At 45.4% G+C, this 27,116-nt stretch overlaps 3 protein-coding genes across 3 annotated transcripts; all 3 read left to right on the top strand.

Moving 5' to 3' along the window:
• Positions 1-573: 573 nt before the first annotated feature.
• LOC136516938 (U2 small nuclear ribonucleoprotein A'-like) lies at positions 574-4,241 on the top strand. The gene is made up of 8 exons (XM_066510441.1): positions 574-814; positions 925-965; positions 1,886-2,015; positions 2,104-2,309; positions 3,247-3,417; positions 3,543-3,593; positions 3,683-3,847; positions 3,955-4,241. The coding sequence occupies exons 1-8, from the start codon at positions 733-735 to the stop codon at positions 3,958-3,960; spliced, it is 852 nt and encodes a 283-aa protein (XP_066366538.1). The 5' UTR covers positions 574-732; the 3' UTR covers positions 3,961-4,241.
• A 1,099-nt stretch (positions 4,242-5,340) lies between these two features.
• LOC136515114 (protein FRIGIDA-like) lies at positions 5,341-7,763 on the top strand. The gene is made up of 3 exons (XM_066508808.1): positions 5,341-6,388; positions 6,530-6,690; positions 6,893-7,763. The coding sequence occupies exons 1-3, from the start codon at positions 5,341-5,343 to the stop codon at positions 7,076-7,078; spliced, it is 1,395 nt and encodes a 464-aa protein (XP_066364905.1). The 3' UTR covers positions 7,079-7,763.
• A 15,723-nt stretch (positions 7,764-23,486) lies between these two features.
• Positions 23,487-25,722, top strand: LOC136518454 (DNA repair RAD52-like protein 2, chloroplastic). Its single transcript, XM_066512115.1, has 4 exons — positions 23,487-23,639; positions 23,825-23,862; positions 24,317-24,408; positions 25,295-25,722. Exons 1-4 carry the CDS (start codon positions 23,524-23,526, stop codon positions 25,439-25,441), a joined length of 393 nt encoding a protein of 130 aa, XP_066368212.1. The 5' UTR covers positions 23,487-23,523; the 3' UTR covers positions 25,442-25,722.
• The last annotated feature ends 1,394 nt before the right edge of the window (positions 25,723-27,116 follow it).

Consider the following 27,116-nt stretch of genomic DNA (forward strand, 5'->3'; position numbering starts at 1 on the left):
GGAGAAACAAAAAGTCGATTTGTCATTGCTCGACAGTAAAAAAAACTACATAAACAACTATATATAAGCAATTAGGAGCGTGTTTGGTTGCTCAAATAAGATTTCGTAGAGTTGTATCGTACATCCTGGATGAGCGGAGGCAGACTGAGTAGATGTAGTGACCCTGAAAAGAAATGTTTGGTTGATTGCATGTGCGGATGCTTTAACCTGTATCTGCAGATGTAACGACTCTGCGAAGATGTTTGGTTCATTGTATGAGCGGATACAATGAACACAACCTAATCACATCATATTTTTCTCTAAAGATTTAGAATGAACACATGAGTTAAATCTGTGTATTTAGAATGTGATATACCATGAATGAACTTGGATTGAAAAATACGTATCTTCCATCATTTTGAAAAATAATAGAATTGGGAAACATGGGTTTCCTTCTGAGTTTGTATAGGACGGAAAGAAAAATAACTTCGGGTCGGATAGAGAAAAGGAGGGAAAAAAGAAAAGAAAAAGAGCCTTGGGTCGTCGAGTTTGGGTCCAAACCAAAAACGAGCCCAACGTTCGGGGCCGAGACCGACTGGAGACTGCCCACCCCACACTGCTTGGCGCTTGCAATCGCGCCGCCCCGCCACTAGGGTTTTTTGGTATCGTATCTCGGCCTCGCCGACTCCCTCCCCATCTTGCCCGTCCCCGTGTCTCCCAACATCACGCGGCCGCCGCCTTCTCCCAGCCGCCATGGTCAGGCTCACCGCCGACCTGATATGGAAGAGCCCGCACTTCTTCAACGCCATCAAGGAGCGCGAGCTCGACCTCCGAGGTTTGCCCACTCCCTCCCTCCTTCCCCAGCCTGTTAGATCTAGGGTTCTGTGCTCTGCTCTTCGAAAGCTCACGACCCTTGCTCCTCCTCCTTCTCCCCCTTCGCTGCAGGCAACAAGATCGCCGTCATCGAGAATCTCGGAGCCACCGAGGTGAGCTCCGCCGGCTTCTTCCTTCTCATACTTCCTTTACGCATGTCTGTATTGGCAAACAACCTGCGAGATTGTTAGGCGCACGATGCACGCTGCCTTGTAGTCTATGTGCTTGGCAGGGGTGTGGTTCGATCCCCTTTGAAGTTGCTACAGCAATGTTATTTAGTACAGTAGTGTTAGTATGGTGTTGTCAGGCTGTCACAGCCACTTCCACTCACTTTTGTTTTCACGGTAGTTCGGCTCCAAGTAAACGGATTTGCTTCTATTGGAGTGAATATTGGGTGATAAATGTTTTGACCTAGTGGATGCATGCATTTTTTTAATAAACTGTGAGCATTTAATTGGTGGGTAAACCAAAGGGAGCTGTATTTTCTGTATTGAGATACTGTTTCGGACAATCAATCCCAATGCTCTGCTCAACCAGCTTAAGGGGTGAAGGGTCTCAGACATTTGTAGTAGTATAGTAGGGGAGGACTGGTGGTCTATGTTTTAGTGGTTAACGTAGATGCCTCCTGTACCATAGGAATTGCTACTTGTAATTTTGGTGTTCTATTTACTGTGCCAAACATCTTTTATGTTATGTATATGTATATGCATACCTGCTTTGTTCCATGGAATTGTTAAAGTGAGAGGTTGTCTAATAGTTCTGGATCTGTTCTGATTTTTGCTTCATTTGAGGGGGTCTAAAGGGCCTGTGTAATTTCTGTGTTAATATAGTGCCCAATCCAATTTCTTTTGGTCTGGCTGGTCCACATCTGGGTGATTTCATTTATTGGCATATCAATGACTTGATACTGTGCTGTTTGAATTGGTTGAACTGGAATAATATATTTTTAAACCCATTTGGAATAGTATTTAGCTTTATGGGTTCCTTCTCTAGCTTTTCTTAACACCATGTCTATTCATTCTCTCTCTAACAGGACCAATTTGACACAATTGACTTGTCAGACAATGAGATTGTCAAGCTTGAAAACTTCCCATACTTGAATCGTCTTGGTACTCTACTAGTTAACAATAACAGAATCACACGTATCAATCCCAATCTTGGTGGTAAGAACTCCTGTATTCTCAACACTGTTTTCTAACTCCCATATTTGCTCCATGCTTCACCTTCTTTCTTGTTTTTTTTCCCATGCAGAGTTTTTGCCAAAGCTGCATACGCTGGTGCTCACAAACAATCGTCTGACAAATCTTGCGGAGATTGATCCGCTGGCATCTCTTCCGAAGCTACAATTCCTCAGCTTACTGGATAATACTGTAACTAAGCAGCCAGACTACAGGCTATATGTTATCCATAAATTGAAGCATTTGCGTTTGCTGGATTTCAAGAAAGTGAAACAACAGGTGAGCAATATCTTTTGGCGTATAAAATGATGAAATGTTTATCGTTTGCATGAATATCTGTCACATTTCATGCATTGCTGTCAACTTCTGTGCTTTTTCTTATTAATCCATGAATTTGTGACTGATGGTTTTTAAGATTAACCCTTAGTTGCTTGGTGTTTGCCGTTCTGGTACAACAAATGATTATATGTTTCTTATTTTGGGTTATGACGAGCGGTTAGCACTAATTATCTACTGAAGTATTTTGCATAGAATCCGCTCGTTATTGTTAAGATTGCATGTTCTACTTTTGTAATATATGGTATCAACAGGAATTTAAAACTATTAGTGCCGTGATCAGCAAGCTTATGTGGTTTGACTTGCTGATGGGCCTATAACTAACCATGTTTTAGTTAAAGTCCATTTTGATAAAGGGGCACATATATAATACAAACCACCACCTATTGTGCTAACTCCTTCCTGTCACCATGTCCAGAAAAAACACTCTAAAGTTCAAAGTTACTGTCTTAAACAAGGATGTCATCTGAGACGTGTTACATTATTCACCCTTTCCGTGCTCTCTACATGTTTGCATTTGTGTGAACATGACTAGTAGTTTTAGTTAATTTATTTTCAGCTGCATTTATTGTCACAGAGTCTTTTTTGGAAAACATAAACCTAGACAAAACCTGCATCGCTGCTTGATTAGTTGATTTATTCCCCCACAGGTTGTTTGTTCATTTCCTTTGGAATGGCTCCAAAATATGTTTTGGGATGGACCCTAGAAGTGCTGGCAGCAAAAGGGACAAACAAGCAACTCTTTTGACTTTGGATTTTCATGAATTAGATGCATGAACACCATGGAATGCTTTGGCTGACATGTTTTCCATTATCGTGTCTGCACATGTTGCTTTTGTTTCTGAATTTCCTTGGGAGATATTTGTTTTCTGTTTTGTAGGAGAGAGTTGCAGCAGCGAAAAAGTTTCACTCAAAGGAAGCAGAGGAAGAGGCAAAGAAGGTAGCTGCCAAAACGTTTACTCCTGGTCTGCCTGATGCTCAGGACATCACTATGGAGCCACAAGGTCCTAAAGTAGTTGCTCCAACTCCTGAACAAATCATGGCTATCAAGGTAATAATTTGTTTCCAAATCTTTTCCTAGCTTGCACAGTATTCTCTTGGTGTCCCCATTGTAGTTTTTACCCAATAACTCTGCTTGTTTTATTTGCTGACAAAAAAACTGTTGTATATTTGTAGGCTGCTATTGCGAATGCTCACACTCTTGAGGAAGCTGCAAGGCTAGAGCAGGTAATGTCCTATGACTTTGTTCTCATGCTTTTTGCAGCTTTGGCTTCTAACCATGTACTGATAGCTTCTTTGTGGATCATCGTGCACAGGTATTAAGCACTGGTCAAGTTCCCGCTGAATTTGCAGTGCCCAAGCCTGATGCAAACATGGCTGAAGCTTCAGAGGGAGCTGAGAAGATGGATACAGATGGTCAGAACCAGGAGGGTGAGGCTGATGGGCAGAAACAAGACGACGAAAGCACCCCAATTCAGGAGGTATAATGACCTAATGTCTGATGCGTGCACACACATACTTAATAAATTGTTTCCCTTGTGGCTAGTGGTTTCTCATACCATGTCTCCGTTTATTTGCATCTTGGCAGGATTGAAGGCATGGTGACGTGGCTGTATCGCCTGGGCTGGGACCATTATTTGAGTTAGGTTTGCCAGTTTTCGTGGGGGACAGAAAAGAGCTAGAGCCTATCGTCGCAGAACGCCCTCTCTGGATCGCATGCCTAGTATCAAGTATATTTATGTATCCTGTGGAATGTGGATGCTAACAACAAATTTTTTTTCAGTAGATGGTACTGCGAAGAGAACCAGATGTTGTAAACTATACAGTCGTGCATGTTGGCGAACAAACCGTTGTTAAAACCAGTTGTTTTGATTGCAGCTTGGCTCGGTGCCTGATCGCAGAGTGAGATGTTGCGTTGCCTCCTATTCTCAAAGTGCTTGCTCGAGTCTAAAAGTCCCTGTTGAGTTGAGGCGGATGATCGTCATCTGTTGCTGGATGTATCATTTTTGTATACGTGCAATTGTACTCAATGGTGGAATTGCCCTGTAGGCTGTCTACTGTGACTGTCCAAACAAACTGCACTGTAGTAGCCCAATGTATGTCATCTAGAAAAACTTTTGAAGCTGTGTAGCAACCATTGATGGCAAGCTTGCACAGGTTAATTCTGTCTTGAATCCCATCTTATTTCACTCAAACTAAACAGGTGATTATTAGGACTAAAAGTCAAATTCCCATTTTAACTCTATTCGATCAACTCACCCTTCGTCGTGGCAGTTGCCAAACGCACTGCTACTGCCTATTCCCTGAGTCCTAAAAAGAAGTTTAATTCTTCGTCCTAAAATAAATGTAAACATGAATTGGAGATGTGTTTTCTAGATGAGACCTACAAATAAAAAAAAAACACCACATGCAATTGGAAAATCTAACTTTGAATGAATACTCGAGATAGTTCAATTGTTTTTGAGCTCTGGTGTGTGGGGAGAAGGATATCCACTAATCTAGTCTTAAAAAGTGAGGCCTTGTTTAGATTGCAAATTTTTGTAATCTGGACACTGTAGCACGTTTTGTTTGTATTTGACAAATTTTGTCCGATCATGGACTAACTAGGCTCAAAAGATTCGTCTCGTGATTTACAACCAAACTGTACAATTAGTTATTTTTTTTACCTATATTTAATACTCCATGCATGCGTCTAAAAATTGATGTGATAAAGAGAGAGTGAAAAAACTTAAATTTGGAGGTGATCTAAACAAGGCCTGAGATTTACATGCTATTGAGTCGATTACTAGTGTAGCAGAGTTGAGTCGGATGATGCATTCATGCATGAATCCTCGCTGCGTTTTGCAATTTTGCATGATGCCCCACCCACATATTCAGGGTCCCACCACATGTCCAAAACCCCTCCGCCTTTGTCCGTGTCCGTCCGTTCCGCACCCCGCGCGCCACGCGTCGCGACTCGCGAGTCCCCTTCGCGATGCCTCCGCCTCCTCCTCCTCCGCCGCCCGCTTCCACCGCCTCGCGCGCGGCAATGCTGCACTCGGTCAACACCCTCGCCTCGTTCAGCGACACCCTCGCCGACTTCCTAGATCAGTGGAACTCCGTCGTCCTCGACGTCGCCTCCATCGCCGCCACCTTCGCTGTCCTCTTCCCGGGGCCCCGTTCCAACCCTAAACCCTACCTTCCCGCCCCCGAGCCCCAGCCCCAGACCGGTCCCGCGCCGGAGCCGGACAGGGAGCCCGAGCCCACTCTCGCGCCACAGCCGGACAGAGAGCCCGAGCCTACTCTCGCGCCACAGCCTGAACCCGCACCCAATGCCGCGCCGGCGCCGGAGACGCAGTGGGAGCGGGAGCCCAGTCCCTTCCCGGAGCCCGCACCCGCAACCCAGCCCAGTCCCGCTCCGGAGCCCGCACCTGCGCCCCAGCCCGAGTCCGCACCCGCACCTCTACCCAACCCCGACCGCGAGCGCAAGGACGGCGGCGGCGACGCATACGCGGCGGAGCTCGAGCACAGGTGCCAGCAGATGAACTGCAGGGGTGTCCGGCGCTTCGTCACCGCCCAAGTGCGGGACGGCGGCGGCGAGTGGCTGCGCCAGGTGGGGCCGGGCGCGCTGCGGCGCGCCCCGGACCCCGCCGCGCTCGTGCTCCGCGCCGTGGGCCGCTACTACATCCGCGCCGAGAGCCCTGACGTGGAGGCCGCCTGCACGCTCCTCCTCGAGCTCTACGTGCGCGCCGGGTGCCCGCGCCTCCGGGGACAGGGGAGGGAGGTGGCGGAGCTGCTGCTGCGGCAGGAGGCCCGCGAGGCCGCGCTGACGTGGCGCAGCCGCCTCCTACGCGTCAGCGGCGGCGGGGTCGGCGATGCGCCCGGCGCTGCGGGCGCCCGCGGCCTCACTCTCTTCATGGCTGCCTTCGGGGTGCCGGTCGAGTTCCCTGCGCAGGAGCTCTGCGACCTTGTAGACGCTGCCGACGTCTCCGCCTGCGTCGAGGTGCTCAAGGCCTCCAAGCTCTTTGTCAGGAAGATGCGGGGTAAGAAAAATGAAATCTACTTCCCTCTTCTTCCCCTGAACCCTGATAACATTCAAGCGTTTCAGATTTTCCATGTTCCAATTCAGATTTCAGATCCTTTCAGTGCGCCTAACTGCAACTCTCTTTTTTTTTCTCTTGCAGATGTTGTTATCGAAATGATAAATAAGGCCATGTATCTTCAGGCAATGCGCATCATCCTTGCATTTGAATTTCAGGAAGCTTTCCCTCTTGCACCAACACTCGCTCTCATCATTGAGAAACTTGAGCACGATACAAAAGATGAGAGTGAGGGGCAGGCATCGGTATGATTGTCATCTTTCTTGTACCGCATTTGTCATATTCGGCATGGTTTGCAGGATTTTATGTTTGGCCTAGCCATTTATTTCATTCATTCATTGTTAATATCCAGCAACCGCTTTATGATGTGTTCTGTTTCTAATCCTCAATGCCTTCTATATGTTGCAAACCTTATCCTAACGAGTACATGTAATTGGTTCTGCACAGGAGCGTGATGAGGAGGACTTGGCACTTTTGAGTTCAATATCCAAATGCATAGAGGATCACAAGTTATCCCCCTCAGAATTTACTAGCTTCGCTGCGAAGATTGCGCTGTTAGAAGAGCGTGTTGGGAAGCCAAAACAAGCCTGTACAGGAGTTAAGCGGAAGAGATCAGAGGAGTGTGTCGAGTAGAATGCTCCCTAGAAGCAAAGTTCCCATATGGTTGCGCTATCTCTATTGTGCATCACCAGATTCTCTTTGTGCCATATAGTCAGCTTCACTGGCAGTCTGGCACATAATAACCATCCTAAAATCACCACACAAAATAGTTGTAGCTCATGTAGAAAATATTCCTGCCTGCATATTTTACAGTCTTACAGACATGTAGAAAGTATTCCTGGATATCCTGAACTCCACAAGGATACATCATGTGGAACGAGTAGCATCTTCATACATATAGAATCACTGAACCTAGGAAGGCACAAAGAAGGTTATGATGTTTTCGTTTAACCTTTTTTTTGACAAACTTAACCCTGTTTAGCAGTTTCCCTGCCCAAGTAAACTCAGCCAACTTTTGCTGTTTGGTGCATATGGATTTCTTTCGGCATCGCCCTTGTTTTCCCTTATGAACATCAGTTGGGAGATCAGTTTGACTTGGCCTGATATAAATACATCATAAATGTTTTTGTAGCTGTCTGGTTTATTTCTTATCAGCATTTTCAGTAAAAATGTTGTAATAGTTAAAGGTTATATCGTTCTTATTAAATCTAAAATAGGGATATGTGACAGATGACTAAAGTTGTACTGTTCAAGTAGCCCTTTGAATCCTGTGAAGCATCTTTTCCAAGAAGACATTTGGTTGAAGCTTGAAAGTCGAAACAGAAACATGGTTTGTTTAACTATCTTCTTTTTTTTTATAATGTGTTTGTAATCCTCATCAGGGCGTATGGCAGTTTATGTGCCTTTGAGGGTTACAACTTTGTGTTAAATGCGGATTGAATATCAGTTGTTTTTTATTTTGTTGATTGAACATCCCCTAATATAGTCATTTTCTCTTTCTTTTCCCTTTTTTTTGTTTTTCTGGATGCGTTATATTATGTGCCCTGTTCCCTTGGTTTATAAGCTGTACTTTTTCAGCCAACGAACAATATTTTTCTCTCACAACAAATTAGCCAACAGTGCTTTCAGTCATGGCTTATCAGTCAAGCGAACAAGACAATGGGTGTTAAGTGCTTGTTGAACATTATTCAATTGGTCACTTTTGTGGATGCATTTATCCAGTTACCGGGAAGTGACAAGGCCACTGGTTTTGCGACCTCTCATTAACAGATTAAGCCTTTGATTCACTATCATTGAACTTTGAAGTGTGTGGTTTGGATGCATGGAAACGTGTGTGTTAATTTGGACTGGATGCTCTGGTTTTGTTGTAACAAGCAGGTAACCCCGCGCGTTGCGCGGGTAATAGTGGGGGGAAAAAATATGTATTGCGTCAAAAAAAAAAAAATCGAACTGTTCCTTAACGGATCGAGTACTGTTCATATTACCCGTTACTGGCCATAAAAACCCCCGTTACTGTTTACTGAAAATCCGTTACTGTTCATCACGGAAACCATCTCGCGTTTACTGTGCCGGCAACAGTGTTATGTGAGAGGGACGGAAGTTCCACGCTCTTTATAGATATGTATAGATGTGATCAGAGCAACTGAGCAACCATTTGACAACACGGGCACAGTAGACCTTTTGAATTTTGTCTCCTATGTTGCCTTTATTTCTACTAGTACAGTGCCTGTGCTAACGCCACGGCAGCATTTCAAAGATGCATATGAAAACAACCAAACACGATATTTTTTTTCTCCATAGGTTAAGTTACACGCAATTGTATATCACCATGTATATATAATCCGGAAAACACTTTTGTATATCACCAGCAAGTTCAGGTCATGAAATTACAAGGCAATAATAAGTAACCTGCCATAAGTAACAGTAGCTGAAGCAGCATAAATGAACCAAGTTAATCAACTTGGCAAAATCTGTATAGCAACTAATCGGCCATTTGAACACATCGAGCAGTTTAATCGTTGAAAGAGCATCAGGATTACTTTAAGATGTTGTCTTAGCTCCATTTAGATATCAAATATCTACCGAGTATAAACAGAATCAATACAAAGTCATATCTGTTGACTCATTGACGACTAAGACAAAATTTATATATACACTGACTTATGTTAATGAACAGCTGTACTCTTCATTTGATTCCGAATCTGATAGTGAAGATGTCGCTGAGCGCCTTGCCAGTGTTGATGAAACTTGATGATGACAACCTTGCATTGAAGACTACCTCAAGTTGCTCAGCAGCAGAACAGCCCCCACTTGATTCAGTAAAAGTACAAAACAATGTGTCGGTGTTTTCGGACCACCGACGAGTAAATTTATATTTACGCGTCTGGCTCGGATGGTGTGCTTGGAGGACACAAGGGTTTATACTGGTTCAGGCAGAACGTCCCTACGTCCAGTTCGCTGATGCTCGTGTTACCGGCACTTAATTTACAGTAGGGGTTACAAACAAGCGAGAGAGGGAGAGGATCCTAAGTCTCTAGTGGAAGGAGTGAACAGGTGCTGAGAGCTCGCTTGCCGCTCAGCCGTGTGCTCGTGTCGTGCTCTTGTGTTTGGATCTCGTCTTTCTTCCGCCTCCCTCCATAGGGCGTCCTGCTTCCCCTTTTATAGACGAAGGGAAAACGCGGGTTATAGAGGAGGAAAAGTAGAAGAATGAGAGAGAGAAGAATGCTTCTAGGGTTGCCGGGTCCTTCTCCTTTATGCGGGTTCGGCTGATCCTATAGATGTCAACAGGGATGGCTCAATGTCGTGGCTCTGTTCGTCACTAGCGCCATGCGCACGCGTCATCTATCGGTCATGAGGTTCCACTCCGTCCCGGCGGACGTCGTGGTGAACTGACGCGCCTGTCAGCGTCCGTACGAGGGGATTAGGTAGAACAACACCAGCACGTCCAACACTGTTCTTGATGTGAATCCCCAGGTACGGCCCGTCATAGCCACGGGTTACATCGAGGCGTGCCAGCCTATTCCCTGGTGTCAGAGTTTTGACCCAGGCCCATATGCTTGGACCTAGAGTGATTGACGGCGGTATGGGTCCCCGTCGGACGAGACGGAAACCGTGTCCTCGAGGTCGGGCGAGACGGAGCCTGCGTCCTTGGGGTCGGGCGAGGCGGAGCCCGCATCCAAGGGGTCGGGCGAGACGGAGCCCGCAGCCTTGAGGTCAGGCGAGACGGAGCCCGCGACCTTGGGGTCGGACGAGACGGAGCCCACACCCAAGGGGTCGGCGAGACCTCTTAATAAGTCTCGAGCCATCCGGGGAAGTCAGCGTGAGCGCTAACTTCCTTGTTTTGGATATCCCTAATATCGATATCCGACATAATGCATCACTGGACATGACTTTTTATTGATAATAACTCGATTTTAAATAGATCTGGTCCTCATAACAGATTATGGAATTGCATAGCAAATAAATTACAGGAATATATTAACATACCACTTTGGTAAGGGAACAAAGACCTGACATCCAAAGCGCTGAAAGGCTTGAAGAGCTAATACTGACAAAACCAAAGCCTGCTCCAGCCATCTAATTTAAGAACTGACAGAGATTGCTTCTCTGAAACAAACACAATAGCTCATCCCTGCATAGACAGCAAGCGTCAGTTAGATACCCCGAATTAGGTGTCTTCTTTTTGCAGTTTTGGCATAGCGAATATCATACTATATGTTCATATTCATAAGGTTGTCACGATATCAATTCATATGCACTGATCATAACTTAAGTTCACAAACATAAATCTAATACAAGGTATGTATCGATTACTCGGTTAGTACTTATAACCTGACACCTGCTGCAAGAAACAAAGCAAAACAGAGATATTATCATTTTTCCCAAATGGACACACTTGCTCTATAGTTCTCATGGCTGTTGGTAGATATTGTAGTATGAACTATGTAAGGAAGAAAAGCAATCTCTAGACAGACCTGTATTTTGAAGCCGGTGACCCTTTTAGACCTCCAAACTTTGAACCTGCAAGGGACAAGAAGAATGGTTTAAGAAAAAGAGTGGGAAACAAAAATGAATAGACGAATATAAAATGATAGGCAGAAGCACATTACAGCAAACATGGCAAAAACTGAAAGGACTGCTTAGCCGAGATTAGGCTAAGCCACAATTTTACAGCAAACATGGCAAAAATATTTCTTTTATATAAGAAAAATATATTGTGCTGATTTGGTTGGTTTCTGATGACAGCCAACAGTCCCGACCAAAAGAAGATTATCTAGTCGTAAAGATGAGCTCGCATTACTTGATTCGGTCTAAATTTAGCAAATTAACAGACAAAAATCAAATAAATAAAAGGCATACTCCCTCCAGTCTTAGAATAACTGATGTTTTGAGGTTGTAGTAAATCAAAATGTTTAGTATAACTTAATTTGTATGTGTTAAGTTTGGAAATGTGAAAAATGTATGAATAGTAGGATAGTTGTTTTTTAGTTCATTGCAAGGCTCATTTTTGTTTGGAGCAAGGAGCAAGGGAGGGGATGAACCAGTTCCATAGGCACTTCTAGACACTACATTTGATATAAATTGCCAACCATTTTGTTGGATACTGAAAAAACAATTCCTACTGGAATAGTTAAAACGGCTTGTAAGTTGGCTTAAGCAAAATTTATTGGTGTAAGGCAAATATGATATTTCGTCCAGGAATCAAGTAAATCTCGCTAACATGTGGATTAAAACAAAGATTGCCACTCTGATACATGGCTTAGAAATAATATGGAGGAATTTAGAGAAATCTGGAAGAATTTGTGAGAGAAAAACACTATTTCGGATGAAAAAAGAAGTGGATCAAACCGGATTTAAGAGCACGCGAACGGGGCCTATAAAAATAATTTACTAAATGAAACCTAAGATCCTAGAAGCTAGGAAGTTACCAAAAGGCTTGCAGCTAATGTTTTGCGGTACACATACACCTGCAAGAAAACAATGCAGCAACAAAAATGATCAGATATATAGGTATGTTTCTTTGTGCTACATGTTATAATTTTTTCTACATCAGAGGGGAATGTTTGTCATCCTATTCCTTTTGGAAACCAAGTGCAAGCAAATAAATAGCTCATTATATGCCACTATCTTAGTTTCCTTTTAAAAATGAAAGGTCCATTCTGTTATCTATCCATGTGTTGGAATTTGGTGAAACGTAAACAATTCCTTCATCACCAAAACAATTTCCAAATCAATCGATAAAAAATGAGAGAAACAACAAAGCTGACATGTTTTTGCCAGGAAGAAAAAGGTCATACCATAATCCTTCGTGAACTTCTTGAGACACCGGATGTGCAATTGGTACTACCTGCATGGCTGCATCCATCGAGACACATTCAGATTAATGAGTCGTTACCTATGAGCAAGTGCACAAGCTTCTTATCGGTTCGACCATTCGAGATCAGAAACGGGAAATTTATGCAAGCATTAGTCGGCAATCTGCTCACTGGCGTACTGGCGCCCTGGTCTGGCTCAATTCAATTAGATTTCTACTAATTGTTTTCAGAAGCCGACTACTTGTCAAGTACTAAAGCTACTCTCTTAACAATGCATTCCTATGTGCATTTTAGGGAAGATACTTGTTTGAATAAATGACAATTTATATATTAAGAAAAACTGCAAACAGCATGCATGCCTTCCATCTCGTAAAGTGTCAATACCTGTGCGACATCGATAGAAGCCGTGACGGAGCCCTGCGTCCCACCCGTGCATCCCAGTAGCCCGCCTGCATGCTGCTGTGGATCTCGGCCAGCCACCTGGCTGCTCGCCCGCGGATCCTGTTAACTATCTGCGCGCCGCTGTGGATCCCGGCCACACGTTCGCAGATCCAAGCCGCCGGCCTGCGAGCCACCGTGGATCCGGTCGTCCACCAGCTCGACTGCCCGCAGAACCCCGCCCACACACCGCTCATGTTCTTCGGAGGAGAGTCATAGAAGATCTGCTCGAAGGAGAGAATGTCGAGGAGGGAGATGAGCGATGACACGAGTCTGCAAATGGAGAAAATTTGTTACACATAATCTGCTGTTCCCCATTGTCTTTTTGGTTGGAGATTGGTCGGCTCGGCCGACCACTCCCTATTGGGAGTTGGAGACTGATCAGCTCTGTCGATCAGTTCCTGTAGCTGTAGCAGTATTGCAATAGGCCACATGACAAGTGATATCAGAGCCGTACAAGCGCCGTCGCCGGACAAACCGCTGACGATGACTGACGGTTTGGAGATGGGCGATAGCAGCGGCGCTGCTGTGGCCGCCCAGCCACGATAGGATGTCATTATACGCACGGTGCGGGAGGTCATCGACACCAGTTGGTCGACGCTGACTCGCACCAACTATGGCGAATGGGCGGTGACCATGAAGGTCAAGCTCAGAGCCCGATGGCTCTAGAATGCCATTGACAAGGGCACCGACAACGAAGACGACGACATGTCAGCGTTGGAAGCCATCCTCGCTGCTGTGCCAGCGGAGTACAGGGAGCCGTTGGGGGTGAAGAGCTCTGCTAAGGAGGCATGGGAGGCCATTGCGGCGATGCGCGTCAGTTCCGACCGCGCAAAGAAGGCGACGGCCTAGCTGCTGAAGCAGGAGTACGCCAACCTCAAGTTCAGGGACGGTGAATCGATGGAGGACTTCTCCCTCCGCCTGCAGACACTCATCAGCAAGCTGAGGAGCCACGGCATCACCATCGACGAAGAAGAGACGGTCTCCAAGTACCTCCACTCCGTGCCGGCGAAGTACATCCAGATTGCTCTCTCCATAGAGACGATGCTGGACTTGTCCACCCTCACCATTGAGGATGTGATAGGTCGTCTGTAGATGGTGGACGAGCGCATGGAGCAGGCAACAGCAACGACGGACAGCGGCAAGCTGCTGCTGACAGAAGAGGAGTGGGCTGCCCAGATGAAGGAGAAGAAGACCAGGGAAGCCTCCTCCAGCCGCGGTGGCGATGGCAAGCGCCACGGCAAGGCTTCTTCGGAGAAGAAGAAGGTCGACCCCAACGAATGCCGGTGCTGCGGGAAGATGGGCCATTGGACAAAAGAGTGCCCAAAATACAAGCAGAAGAAGGCTGAGGCTCATCTGACGTAGGCTGCTGATGAAGATGAGGCCACTCTCCTGATGGTGACGTTCTGTGCACTGCACGACATTGAGGTCAAGGAGAAGGGAGAGGTGATGGCGGTGGAAGGGCTTGGGAAGGCTCTGAAGGCTGTCAACCTCGATGAACCGCGTGCCCAAGTCTACCTCGGACGTGTGGGCGACGAGCAGGAGCAGCGGTGGTACCTTAACTCCGGCGTCAACAACCACATGACGGGCTCCAAGGCAGCCTTCTCTGAGCTCGACGACGACATAACCGGCACGGTGAAGTTCGGTGATGGCTCAAGGGTGGCAATCCGAGGACGCGACACCATCATCTTCAGGTGACAAAACGACAAGCATCTTACATCCCGCAGCTATGTTCAAGCATCATCAGCATTGGCCAGGTGGATGAGCACGATAGCGAGGTACAAATCAAGGACGGCGCCCTCAGGATCAGGGACTGGGAGCAGTGGCTTCTTGCCAAGGTGAAGATGTCCCGGAACTGGCTGTACCTGCTCGACCTCAAGGTGGAGCAGCCCATCTTCTTGGCTGCACGGCGCATGGAGGAGCTATGGCTATGGCATGCCCGGTATGGACATCTCAGCTTCGACGCTTTTGGTCGACTGGAGAAGATTGTGACTAGGCTGCCTCACATCGAGCACGCAGGCGAGCTGTGTGATAGCTGCCTGGCCGAGAAGCAAAGAAGGTTGTCGTTCCCAAAGACGATGAAGTACCGCACGGCAGAGACCCTCGAGCTGGTCCATGGTGACCTCTACGGGTCGATCACGCCGGCGACGTCCGGCGGGCGCAAGTACTTCATCTTGCTGGTGGATGACTGCAGCCGGTACATGTGGCTACAGCTTCTGACTAGCAAGACCGAGGCGGCTGAAGCAGTCAAGAAGTTCAAGGCCCGCGCAGAGGCGAAGGGCGGCAAGAAGCTGCGCGTGCTGCGGACTGATCGCGGCGGCAAATTCACTTCGGTGGAATTCGCTGCGTACTGCGCGGATCAGGGCATGGTGCGACACCACACTACGCCATACTCGCCACAACAGAATGGCGTGGTGGAGCGGTGGAACTAGACGGTCGTCGGCATGGCTCGATCCATGATGAAGGCTAAGAAGATGCCGGTGGAGTTCTAGGGAGAGGCGGTGACCACGGCGGTGTTTATCCTCAACCACGCTCCGACCGAGGCCCTGAAAGGCAAGACATCGTTCGAGGCTTGGCATGGATGCAAGCCGAATATGTCCTTCCTCAGGACATTTGGCTACGTCGACCAAGTGAAGAACACTAAGCCTCACCTCGGTAAGCTAGAAGACAGGAGCACGCCGATGATGCTCCTAGGCTACGAGGAGGGCAGCAAGGTCTATCGGCTTTATGATCCCAAGAGAGGCAAGGTGGTGATCTCTAGGGATGTGGTGTTCGTTGGGACTTTATGTTTGTCCAAAGCCCACCACATAATATTCCTTGGTATTTTATCATAAGGCTTCTCCAAGTCAATAAAAACCATGTGTAGGTCCTTCTTCTTCTCCCTATACTGCTCCATAACTTGTCTTATTAAGAAAATGGCTTCCATGATTGACCTTCCGGGCATAAAACCAAATTGGTTCATAGAGACCCACGTTATTGCTCTCAAGCGATGCTCGATAATTCTCTCCCATAGCTTCATAGTATGTCTCATTAACTTAATTCTCCGGTAATTAGTACAACTTTGAATATCCCCTTTATTCTTATCGATCGGTACCAATATACTTCTCCTCCACTCGTCAGGCATCTTGTTCGATCGAAAAATATGGTTGAACAGCTTGGTTAGCCATACTATAGCTATGTCCCCGAGGCATCTCCACACCTCGATTGGGATACCATCCGGTCCCATCGCCTTACCTCCTTTCATCCTTTTCAACGCTTCTCTGACCTCATATTCTTGGATTCTCCGCACAAATCGCTTATTGGTGTCATCAAAAGAGTCATCCAACTAAAGGTTGTGTCCATATTCTCACCATTGAACAATTGTCAAAATACTCTTGCCATCGATGTCGGATCTCATCCTCCTTCACCAAGAGATGCTCCCTTTCATCCTTAATGCACTTAACTTGGTTGAAGTCCCTTGTCTTTCTCTCATGAACCTAGCCATTCTATAAATGTCCTTCTCTCCTTCCTTCATACTCAAATGTTGGTAAAGATCCTCGTACACTCTACCCTTTGCCACACTTACAGCTCGCTTTGCAGTCTTCTTTGCCACCTTGTACTTCTATATGTTGTCCACACTCCTGTCATGGTACAAGCGTCTATAGCATTCTTTCTTCTCCTTAATAGCCCTTTGGGCTTCCTCGTTCCACCACCAAGTATCTTTAGCCTCGCCTTCACTTTCTTTGGTTACTCCACACACCTCTGAGACCACCTTCCGAATGTTGGTTGCCATCTTCTCCCACATTTTGTTTATGTCCTCTTCTTCCTTCCAATAGCCCTCTTTGATAACTCTTTTCCTGAATACCTCTAACGTCTCCCCTTTCAGTTTCCACCACTTTGTTCTTTCAATCTTAGCTTGTTTATCCCTACGGGCACGCACCTGAAAACGAAAGTATGAAATGACCAAGAGGGTGAGCCATGGAAATAAAAATGAAAAAATGACAAAGATACAATAAACATAAACATACTACTTAACTATAGTCCAATATTAATTCAAACTAATGTAACAATAATTATTCAAAACAATCTTGGACTCCAAGCCTTAGAAAGACAATGACATCCTTCACATCCCTTCTCCAGCATGTTTCCTTTCTTGTTTGCTTCTTGCTCTCGTTTGCCAATTGAAGAAAGACTCAACAAAGATAAAACACTATAAACTCATAGTAGAATACAAGACTTCACAAAAGAACAATATGTTTGTAAGGAGTTATTGCTTCTGATAAATCCGAATGAGGGGATCACTTTTTGAAGGGAAAAACATGTAGCAATCGGTAGAATTGGGGAGATAGAAGGAGATAGAAGAACAATTGATACAAGAGTGAAGAATTTTTTTTTTGTAAATCTTTACTTGGTGACTTAAAGACTCATTCAAGGCCCTATCTTTGAATGGCAAGAGGGATTGAACCGCATCAGCATACAATAACTAAGTACGTCACAACTATGTTGAATACTAAAAAGTAAAGTTAGCCAGGTATGGAAATCTTCTGAGATTAAATTAAATACAATTATTATATGACACTTGGGTACTTGACAGTAAAGCAAAACAGCATAGGGACTTTGTATTGAATATTTAGTCATTTTATGGCAATGCTTTAATCTATAAGTGAGACATCAAATATAACATGCCATAAATGAGCATGAGCAATCCATTCATCGTATATGCATTTCTGCTACTGAACATGGTAGTAGCAAATTGTGTGCTGCGTGTGGTCCCCCAACTCTCCTCCTTATCTTGTCTGTAGGAGCACACACTAGATTCCTATTTAAGTTGAGCATCTTCTTAGTGAGTGTACTATGTGGTACGAATCTTACTCCCGCTTAGCATTTATTGCGGGCCTTAAAAATTCTTTGATTAATTGATAGACTAACTATTTTTTGAACAAATAAGGCAGGAGAGCTACCGATTATATTAATAAGGAAGAAGGTCCAGACAGGGCAAACAACGATGCTTCAAGAGTTTACAAGAAAATAAAAAACAACAAACACAAGGCTAGGACAGCTATGTCAAGACGATGATCTGCTTGCAACGAGAGCAAAGAACAAGACACCCCCAACAAATTGCTGGACTAACTATGAGCCAAGCCTAATTAATCCAATACTTTGTGTCTCACTAATCTAACTGGTAGAGCCTAGAGACTAGAGAGTAATACCTCTGCGGAAATTAATAGCATCGTATATCTATTTGAACATTTGAAATATAATGCATTTCATGATACATATACAAAGGCAGGAAGGAAATATGGTAGTTACAAAATTGCAAAATAGTAAACAATTCTTAAACCCAGGTTATGAAGAGAGCCGTAGGAGGAATATATAAACATGTAGTTACTTTTAGATGTACGAAAGGAACTATGAGTACTGAACTACTTCCATTTGTAATAGATACCAAAGACACAACTGAAAGTAGACGCTGCTAGTTAATTTATTGAAACTACAAAAATACTGGATTTTAGGAAGCAAGAGAAAAAGAAAATGCTAAACTTAAAAGAGAAAAAGAAAACGCTACCATTAACTTGATATCCATCAGTTACATATACAAAACACGGATACATTGATACTTTTTTTTTACAAAAAGACGGATATATCTGTCTTCACTGCCTCATCCATGGCATGCGCATCGTAGTCTAGCCCACCCACCATGATCTTGATGATGTGTCCACCATGAACCCGTTGTAATATGCTCCGTGCATATGAGAGTTGTAGAGTTTCATAGATATGAGAAAGTTGGATTGAACAAATCGATAGGTCAAAAGCGAGACAGGACTCAGGACTCAGGACTTAGGAGGATGACAGCGCACCTTGGAGAAGAGCGAGCCTGGCGCAGAGGAGCAGGGTCACGAACACCGGAACACCTGCAGGCCGCAAGCACCGCTTCTAAATGGCTAGAGGGGTTGGTAGCCTATAATAATTTTTACAACAACACTTAAACCAAGTGGTTAGATAAATATAAGGCGAAACGAGTGTTGCGCTAGCCTATTAAAAATGCAAGTCACATATCCACAATTCTAGTTACTATGATCTCTAAATCACACAAAGACTAAGTCATTACTCTCTAAGCTAGTGAGCCCTTAAAGACTAACTAAAGAGTCTCACTGACCAAACTAACAAGACACAAGCTACCTCTCAAAACTAGTTATACTAAAGAGCTTAGCTACAATAGGAAAGTAAATACAAGAGAGAGTGAGATAGATATACCGCTGTGGCAAGTGACAATCAATCAATATAAAAAAAATCCTCGGAGACGAGATGACACAATGATTTTTCAACGAGGTTCACTTGCTTGCCGGCAAGCTAGTCCCCGTTGTGGTGATTCACTCACTTGGAGGTTTACGCGCTAATAGGCATCACACGCCTAACCCGCAATCGGGTGTCGTACAACCAATACAAGATGAGGATTCACAAGCCACGAGCAATCCACTAGAGTACATTTTGGCTCTCCGTCAGAAAAAGGTCAAGAACCCCTCATAATCACCACGATCGGAGCCAGAGACAATCACCTTCCTCTACTCGACGATCCTCGCTGCACCAAGCCGTCTAGGTGGCGGCAACCACCAAGAGTAACAAGCGAATCCCGCGGCAAAACACAATCACCAGGTGTCTCTAAATGCAATCACTCAAAGCAATGTACTTGGATGCTCTTCAATCTCACCAAATGATGAATCAATCAAGCAAGATGAGTTAAAGAGAATTGGCTAGGCTCACTATGGTGTATTCTCAATAAAAATGATCAAGAGGGTGAGCCATGACCGGTTACCACGTTTATAGAGGGAGCCCCAACGAATAAAGCCGTTGGCCCCTCGTTGTGCTAAAATCGGGGCGACCGGACACGTCGGTCGGGCTGACCGAACGTAAGCCACCTAGCGTCCGGTCGCTGGATATGCGCCACGTGTCCACGCTTTAAACCCGCGCCACCCGATCTCAACGGTCAAGAGACTAAGCACCAATGGCTAAGTGAAGACCGGACGCGCCGAGCCGAGACCGGACGCAGCGCCCCGCCGTCCGCTCGCACGCGCCCGAGCACCCAACGCGCCAAGACCGGACGCACTGCTCCGTGACCGGACGCTCCACCAACGTGGAGTCCGGTCGAGTACAGAAACTACCCTGAGAGGTATTTTCATGACCGGACGCGCCCGCTCAACCATGACCGGACTCGGGTAGAGTCCGGTCCTCTCACTGTGCCTCGCAACTAAGCCCTGTGCGTCTAGTCCCTCTCTCTCTTCAGCGTCCGGTCAAAGGACCGAGGCCACGCCTTCACTGCGCGCCATGACCGGTCTCTTCGCAACACTTCTTTTTTATCCCAAACTTTACCAGTCCTACTCAAATGTGCCAACCACCAAGTGTATCACATTGTGTACGTGTGTTATCATATTTTCACAAACATTTTCAAGGGTGTTAGCACTCACTAGAATCTAAATGCATATGCAATGAATCAGAACATCTAGTGGCACTTTGATAACCGCATTTCACGATGAGTTTCACCTATCTTAATAGTATGACTATCTATCATAAACACACTCACACCCACTTAGTGTCTTGAGTGCCAAAACAAAAACTCCTATCAAATATACATTTGTCTTGAGTCTTTTTGTTTTTATCTTTCTTATTTTCTAAGTCCAAAGCTTGATCATCATCACATGTCCAACACCATCATCATGGACTCCAGTTGCTCCATCACTTGGCATGAATTAACCTATCTCAATTTCACACTTAAAACATAGGGTTAGTCAGGTTTCGTCGATTCATAGCGGTAGGCATATTTAAATTTTAACGTGAAGGCAGGCAGCGACGGTTCGGGTTTTGCATTTGTGGTGGGCTGGTGGCGGAGGAATCAAAGCGGCAACTAATGACCATGCCTATTCGTTTTTTTTTTTTTTTTTTTTTGCACAACTGCATTGGTGGCACTGCTTCATTGTGGTTCAAAGAATACCTGGTGAAGTGGCTGGTCAGTTTCGGAAATGGAGAGCGGCGCCGCCTGAGCTGTGAACACGCATGTGAGACACTGTCCGCTCCTATGTATGGACTTGTGGTCGTGACACCCTCAGACGGCGTGGCTTCACAGAGGAATCATATAGTGAGTTTCTCCTATTTAGATACGAGTGAGAGGAAGGAGGCCGACGATTTCAAGATCGCCGGCGTGAGTGAGCCATCGTGATCGCTAGGAGCATGGGCAACCACGCAGAAGCTGTCCTGCCTAATCCTCATTGATACAGAGGTTTCCTTTTTATCTAATCTAATGAACTCCCTAATCTTTGCATTCTGCTGTGTCGGTTGTCGCAGACGTGGGTCCGAGGTCCTTCTTCTTCCGCCGGTTGTACCCAATAACAGTAATAGCTTTAACAAAAAATAAGCAGTGCACCACAGTCCAAGATAACATCCATTATTAATCTGACAGGGCTGGTGGAGAGAGGATTTACCAATTCAGGGACATACTCCACCTGGCCTTTGACTTTCAGGCTGACAATCTTGAACTTAAGCTTGCACTTGTCCAACTGAAGCAAGGAATGCACGGGTTAGGCCATTATAACTTGTGAGCACCACAGCTAACGATGATATAGATCAGTATTAAATTTAATTACCTGGTACTATGATGCTCTCCCCTGCAGCAAGTATGCCACCAGGAGTCCTCTTGAAGCAATTCTTTGGTGCAGTCGTTTGGAACTAGAACAGCAAACATAGTAGCGAGCCACCTAGGAACATTTCAGAAAAGCATCGGGCTGTAATAGCATATACTCCGTATAGTTGAATAAGAGACAATTGTTTGTTACCTTGAAGGCCACATGGGACTTGCTGATGTTCTTGATCCTGACCACGCTCCGGACTTGCTTGCCGGGTTCATCTGTACAAGTTAAAATTAGAGACAAAAGTTAGGCAAAAAAAACCAGATGAATGGAAAATCCTTTCCCAGTGTCCTATAGCTAGCACTGCTAGCCTAGCAGATCTGTTAAACTAGTGTTGAGAACCAGCCTACACTCACTGTTGAACAGGCTCCAAAGATAATAATAAAAATTATAGAGAAAATTGGTTCTATAATAACAATGAAAGATCATCAAAATAGGAAAATACCACTAAAAGATCTCGACAACTTAAAATACCACCGAATGGGTAAGTGATCCCTATTGATATGTAATTAAAGGGTAAATGACCCCCCTATTAATATCTAAATCTAATTCTTGGGTTCGCCACTGCATGGCACGGTGGCGGTGGCAAGAGCGGTGAATGGAGGCAACAGAGGGGATTAGAAAACAGTGGGAAGGGAGAACCGAGCAGCGCTCGGATGGCTATCACAGTCGGTGGGCTTGCAGCCGCGCGTGAGTTCGATTCTCTGGAATCGCACTCGCGTCTCTTATCGGGGTTTACCCCTAAATAGATTATGTTGTCTCTCGCGTGGAGCCACAAAGGGAATACGACACGTCCGTCGTCTACGGGTCCATGGTTGGACTTGGTGATCTCACGAAGGACGCGATCTAGTGATCTGAGTATAGTTGTAGGTTTGTTTGTGTATGCGTGGTGTGAGTGTGGTGTGCGTGTGTTGGGTTAGTGTGAGTCTATACATGAGCAGATACTACGGCTGTATCCCAATGAGAGGAAAAAAAACAGTGGGAAGGTTCGATTCGATCTTAGGATCAACAGGCCGCGACCCTATCTGCCCCTGTATCATCTGGGTTTGGTCTGCCTCGACCCGTTGTCAGATTTTAGGAGCGGACTGTATTCGAGAAAGGTTCGAATCGAGCCCATTTGGGTTAACTCCATCTTTTGATTAAGGGTCTTGCTACCTTTTGCCACCATTAAGGTAAGAAATGAATCAAATCCTGGCCCTTGATTACAAAGTGAAAAAATCAATTCGAGAATTAAAAAAAATCAATTCGAGGTCTCCTCCCGATCATGGCGTAGGTGGCCTCCTAAAATCAAACGATATTCCAAACATTCGGCCTGTTTACTTGATCGTATTTGGCTTATAAGTCATACCTTATTAGCCAATGAATAATATTTTTCTCTCATATCAAACTAGCTAACAGTACTTTCAGTCATGATTTATAAGTCAAAACCAGTCTAAACGAGCAGGGCGATTGCATGCATATACATGACATCATTACTAGAGAAAGCTATAATTTAAGGAATCTTTCCATACCCGTTCAAAGCTTGTAAACGTTGAAGCAAAACAACAAGTCTAGCAAAAAAAATGTGCATCAACGTTTGTCATGTGAAGTATGATTTTTTTTACATCTTCATCAAATAATGTAGGTTTTCTCATGCAAAAAAAAAGCTGCAACACGTATTATATTTACCTTGCAAACTATTGTTTGTTACGACTCATCAAGGTCATGTGTGGTCATGAACAAGCTAGAAACCTAAACAAAGATGACTAATTACCATTGTCAGATCATGTGCGGTGCCCTTATATAGATGGCTGGTTAGTTAGTTTTCCATAAAATTAGTTAGTTTTCATAAAATGTTTCTAAGCAACAAAAATAGTGACCTATTACCTCCTAGATGGTAATATATAGGTCACCTTTTATCAAATCTATCTCTAGATGGACGGCCTACAGTTATTTGGGAGTAGTATAACAAATCCCTCCAAGTAAAGCATTAAACCCTCTAGTTGAATGTCTATAGGCATAAAATAGATGTGAAAGTCTATTTTTAAAATATGGCCTGGGTAGCTTGCCTACGTTGGATGAGCTTTCAACGGTTGAGATCAGCAATGTACGTGCCGTCCCACTCGCACCAACCGCGGTTGCCAACCTAACCAGCCTTTGACCCCCACGCCGCCCGCCGCCGCAGACCATGGAGCCCTCTTCCGCCTTCCTCGCGCGCGCGCTCACCACTCCGCTCCCGGCATCCGCCGCCCTCCCGCGGCGCCGCCCGGCCCGCGTGTCCGTCTCCGACCCCGTCATCCCCTGGTGCGTGCGCCACCCCACCTACCGCCGCTACTAGCTCTCTTGCTCTTCTCATGCTGCGGCTGGGCTAAAGCGTCGCAGATCTTAATCCTAGGCCAGAATTCAGGCGGATCTAGCAACCCATGCGTGATGCTTGGACCATACTCATATTTTGTCTGACAACTCTTCCTCGTCCTGATTGTTCACAGGTACCATGCCAACAGGATGCTCAGCTTTTATGCTCCAGGTGAGACTACAATCCAAACTCATGCTACTGATAATGCCCACTCACTATTATTATGTGCTCTTGTTACAGCTGAGGCTAGTTGCCATTTTTCTGCCTGTTATTTTTGAATTGTGCATGGTGCATCCCCATCCAAGCAGCTTGCTTTCATACACATACACTATTGCGATTGAAACTTGAAAGGTTGTAAACTTGTAATGAAGCGTGAAGGGTGGATCAGTAAGTAGTAGGAGTATACATGAGTTGCATTGGATTATTGCCATTTGGGTGTCAGCAAAAATCCATTTATCATCAGACGAATTTTCAACATTTCCTTTCCGTTCCATTGTAAAATTGCCCCAGCTCCTCGCTCCGCTGATCCTGTGTGTTGTGACTCTCGACTTGAAATGTGCTGGTTGTGTTTCACGTGCCAACTGTTTGCTTTTCATAATTTCACTGGGTTGTTCTCTTTGTTCAGGTTGGTGTGGGGAAGTCCGTGATGTTATTTACACTGACAGTGGAAAGGTGACGGTCATATACCGTGTGACTGTACGCGGAACAGATGGAGAGGTACCTCCACTATCATCTTCAACTGTGATAACTGATTGATATTTGTCTCAGACCATTAGTTGAATGGATAACCAATCTCGCTGTTGCTTATAACTTTATTGTGTAAGAACATTTTAGTATTTTTTCCTTTCTTTTTTTGTGGATAGATGATAGTTGATACGTGGGGTTGGGCCTGAAATCCATGGGACAGCTCAGGCAAGAGAGGCTCTTTTTTGTGCATTATAGATTTATAGATGTTAGGTTACCATGAATTCTGCTAGTGCTTGTTCATCAGTTTTGTCAAAACGATTCCAGTGGCAGACCATTCCAAATTCTTACTCGATCTTGAAGGCTTTGCCTATTTTCCCACCCAAGGTATAACTGCATTGCTGTGTCATTTTTTGGCCATTAGTAAGAAGTAAGAACCAGCAAAGCCTGAATTCGTTTTCTACAGCTCACCAAACAGAATGTGGTTTGGTACATGCATGTTAATCCATACCATTAAACAGGGAGAGCCTAAAATGGCATAAGGAACTCCCAGTCTGTTCAGTTAGCCTCAAGGGTGCCAGTGAACTATATGATATATGATATGAGCAGAGGGCATAAGGTTATGTCATTCAGCACTGTATCATAACCCTTCATCCTGCCTCGGACACCTTGGCTTTAACATTGTACTGTCCATGCCCAGTTATGTTCTAGGTTATGCAGTCCGTGTTCTGAAGGCTTTAATTTGCACCATGGTTTTAACAATCTGCGCTGCGGGCCATGCCCGATTACATTTTAGGCTATGCAGTTTGTGTTCTGAAGGAGATGTTGAATTTGCAGGCATAAAATGAAATGAATTACCGGCACACTAAAACTGCAGAGTTATTTGATAGTCCTGTCTGGTGTTGTTTCCCTGATGCAGGTTCATAGGGAGGCCGCCGGAACAGCATCACTGAGCGATGCACGGTTCGACGATCCCGTGTCTGCGGCAGAAGAGGCCGCGTTCTGCAAAGCCTGCGCACGGTTTGGTTTCGGCCTGTACCTGTACCATGAAGACGAGACGTCGTAGAAGACCCAACATTTCTCCACATCGGCTCTGTTCAGATTTGCGCTTGAGAGGCTGTGGTGTACTGGTGTTGATCAGTCAGTCTATCAGATACCCATACTGCACTGTAAATACAGAGGCACATCAAGTTACCCCTTGTTGCTAGGGTCCTTGAGCTGTTGTAATGTTGGTGCCATGTTGTTTACTCATTTTCGTACAGTCTTGTCTTGCAAAAATGTTGTCATCTACAGTTGGTGTGGATTATGGAATTATGAATATATATGCAGTACCTTTTTTTCCTTATGTCAAACATACATATTCACTCTGTCCAAGGTTGTACAAAAATATACGTAGCATCCAATTAGTTTCAATGAATCCGCCATAAAATATTTCTTATTTGGCATTCTAGACTAGATGCTGACATGTTTTTCTAACATCTTAGTCGAAGTTACTAAAAATGGCTTGACACAAGCTTTTTCTTTCCTAAATGCTAATTTACATGCGTGCGTTAGCGCCCTGGCATGCACACCGCTCACTGCCATCCAATCTCCCATAGTGCGGACGCGGCCGTTCGATGCGTAGGCGACGGGAAGAGGTGGAATCCGCTCGGTGGAGCCCACTATTAGGCAACACTGTTCGAATTTGGGGAGTCACGCCCGTCATTTTCGCCTTCTCTCCTCTCTCCTCTGTCCGCCCCCTCTCCTCTGTCCGCCCCGTCACTGGCGATGCCGGAGATCTGCGGCGGCGCAACCCCCCGCCCTCCCCTGCGGCTGTCACGCCAGTGCTCCCCGGCAGCCTACGCGACCCATCTCCGACGGCCACGCAGGCCCCCCGTCCTCCCCCGCAGCTGCCGCGCCAGCGCTCCCCGGCGGCCTGCGCGACCCATCTCCGACGGCCACGCAGGCCCCCCGTCCTCCCCCGCAGCTGTCGCGCCAGCGCTCCCCGGCGGCCTGTGCGACCCATCTCCGACGGCCGCGCAGGCCTCGCCCCCTCCCAGCTGCTGCGGAGGCGCTCCTTGGCGGCCGTGGTACCCTCCCCGACAACCGGCCTTGCTCTGTCAAGCAGATCCTTCCGGCTTGTTGTGTGTCGACATTTTGGCGTCGATAGCTAGGAACTGCAAGTCAACATTACCAACATCAGCCTCTGTAGCTTCTGTGACACCAATAGTTGTCACTGGTTCAACTTCATTCTCAGCAGCAGCTGCCTCTATGTGTGTGTCTTCCAAGGAGCATTGCAGTTATGAAAATTGTAGGCAGATCTGAGACTGCATCATAGGTACTAGGTACCTATGTACAAAACATAGGATTTCTTGTCTCAACAACATCTTCGAAGATATCATATGCCTCTGCAGGAAGTTCATTCAAATCCATAACCCTTTTCCCTGCACGTTTGAAACAAGCAATTACATGTTATCTTTCAAGCATTTTATTCCAAATTATTAGGCAACTACTAACAAAACTAATAGTACTTTCATAGGCAAATGACAATACATTCCAAACAATCTATCCATAACAATCAATAGGCTTACCCTCCTTAATTTTCTAATTTCTTTGTTTCTTTTTTATTTATGATCGTTACTGACAATGTGTATATAAAAAAGAGAAACTTCATTGAAGGGAGAATCATATCAGCTTATCACATGCTTAGGTTACAGTTTGTACTGTGCATGATATCTAAAACTCGATTTGATTCTAAGCTT

Source organism: Miscanthus floridulus, chromosome 17, assembly GCF_019320115.1.
Source record: "Miscanthus floridulus cultivar M001 chromosome 17, ASM1932011v1, whole genome shotgun sequence".
Lineage (NCBI taxonomy): Eukaryota > Viridiplantae > Streptophyta > Magnoliopsida > Poales > Poaceae > Miscanthus > Miscanthus floridulus.

Bases quoted from the DNA above. Each gene is read 5' to 3' on its own strand.
- LOC136515114 (XM_066508808.1), top strand. From the start codon at position 5,341: ATGCCTCCGCCTCCTCCTCCTCCGCCGCCCGCTTCCACCGCCTCGCGC. The intron at 6,389-6,529 runs GTAAGAAAAATG...TTTCTCTTGCAG, and splicing joins CTTTGTCAGGAAGATGCGGG to ATGTTGTTATCGAAATGATA. The intron at 6,691-6,892 runs GTATGATTGTCA...GGTTCTGCACAG, and splicing joins AGAGTGAGGGGCAGGCATCG to GAGCGTGATGAGGAGGACTT.
- LOC136518454 (XM_066512115.1), top strand. From the start codon at position 23,524: ATGGAGCCCTCTTCCGCCTTCCTCGCGCGCGCGCTCACCACTCCGCTC. The intron at 23,863-24,316 runs GTGAGACTACAA...CTCTTTGTTCAG, and splicing joins GCTCAGCTTTTATGCTCCAG to GTTGGTGTGGGGAAGTCCGT. The intron at 24,409-25,294 runs GTACCTCCACTA...TCCCTGATGCAG, and splicing joins TACGCGGAACAGATGGAGAG to GTTCATAGGGAGGCCGCCGG.
- LOC136516938 (XM_066510441.1), top strand. From the start codon at position 733: ATGGTCAGGCTCACCGCCGACCTGATATGGAAGAGCCCGCACTTCTTC. The intron at 815-924 runs GTTTGCCCACTC...CCTTCGCTGCAG, and splicing joins GCGCGAGCTCGACCTCCGAG to GCAACAAGATCGCCGTCATC. The intron at 2,016-2,103 runs GTAAGAACTCCT...TTTCCCATGCAG, and splicing joins TATCAATCCCAATCTTGGTG to AGTTTTTGCCAAAGCTGCAT.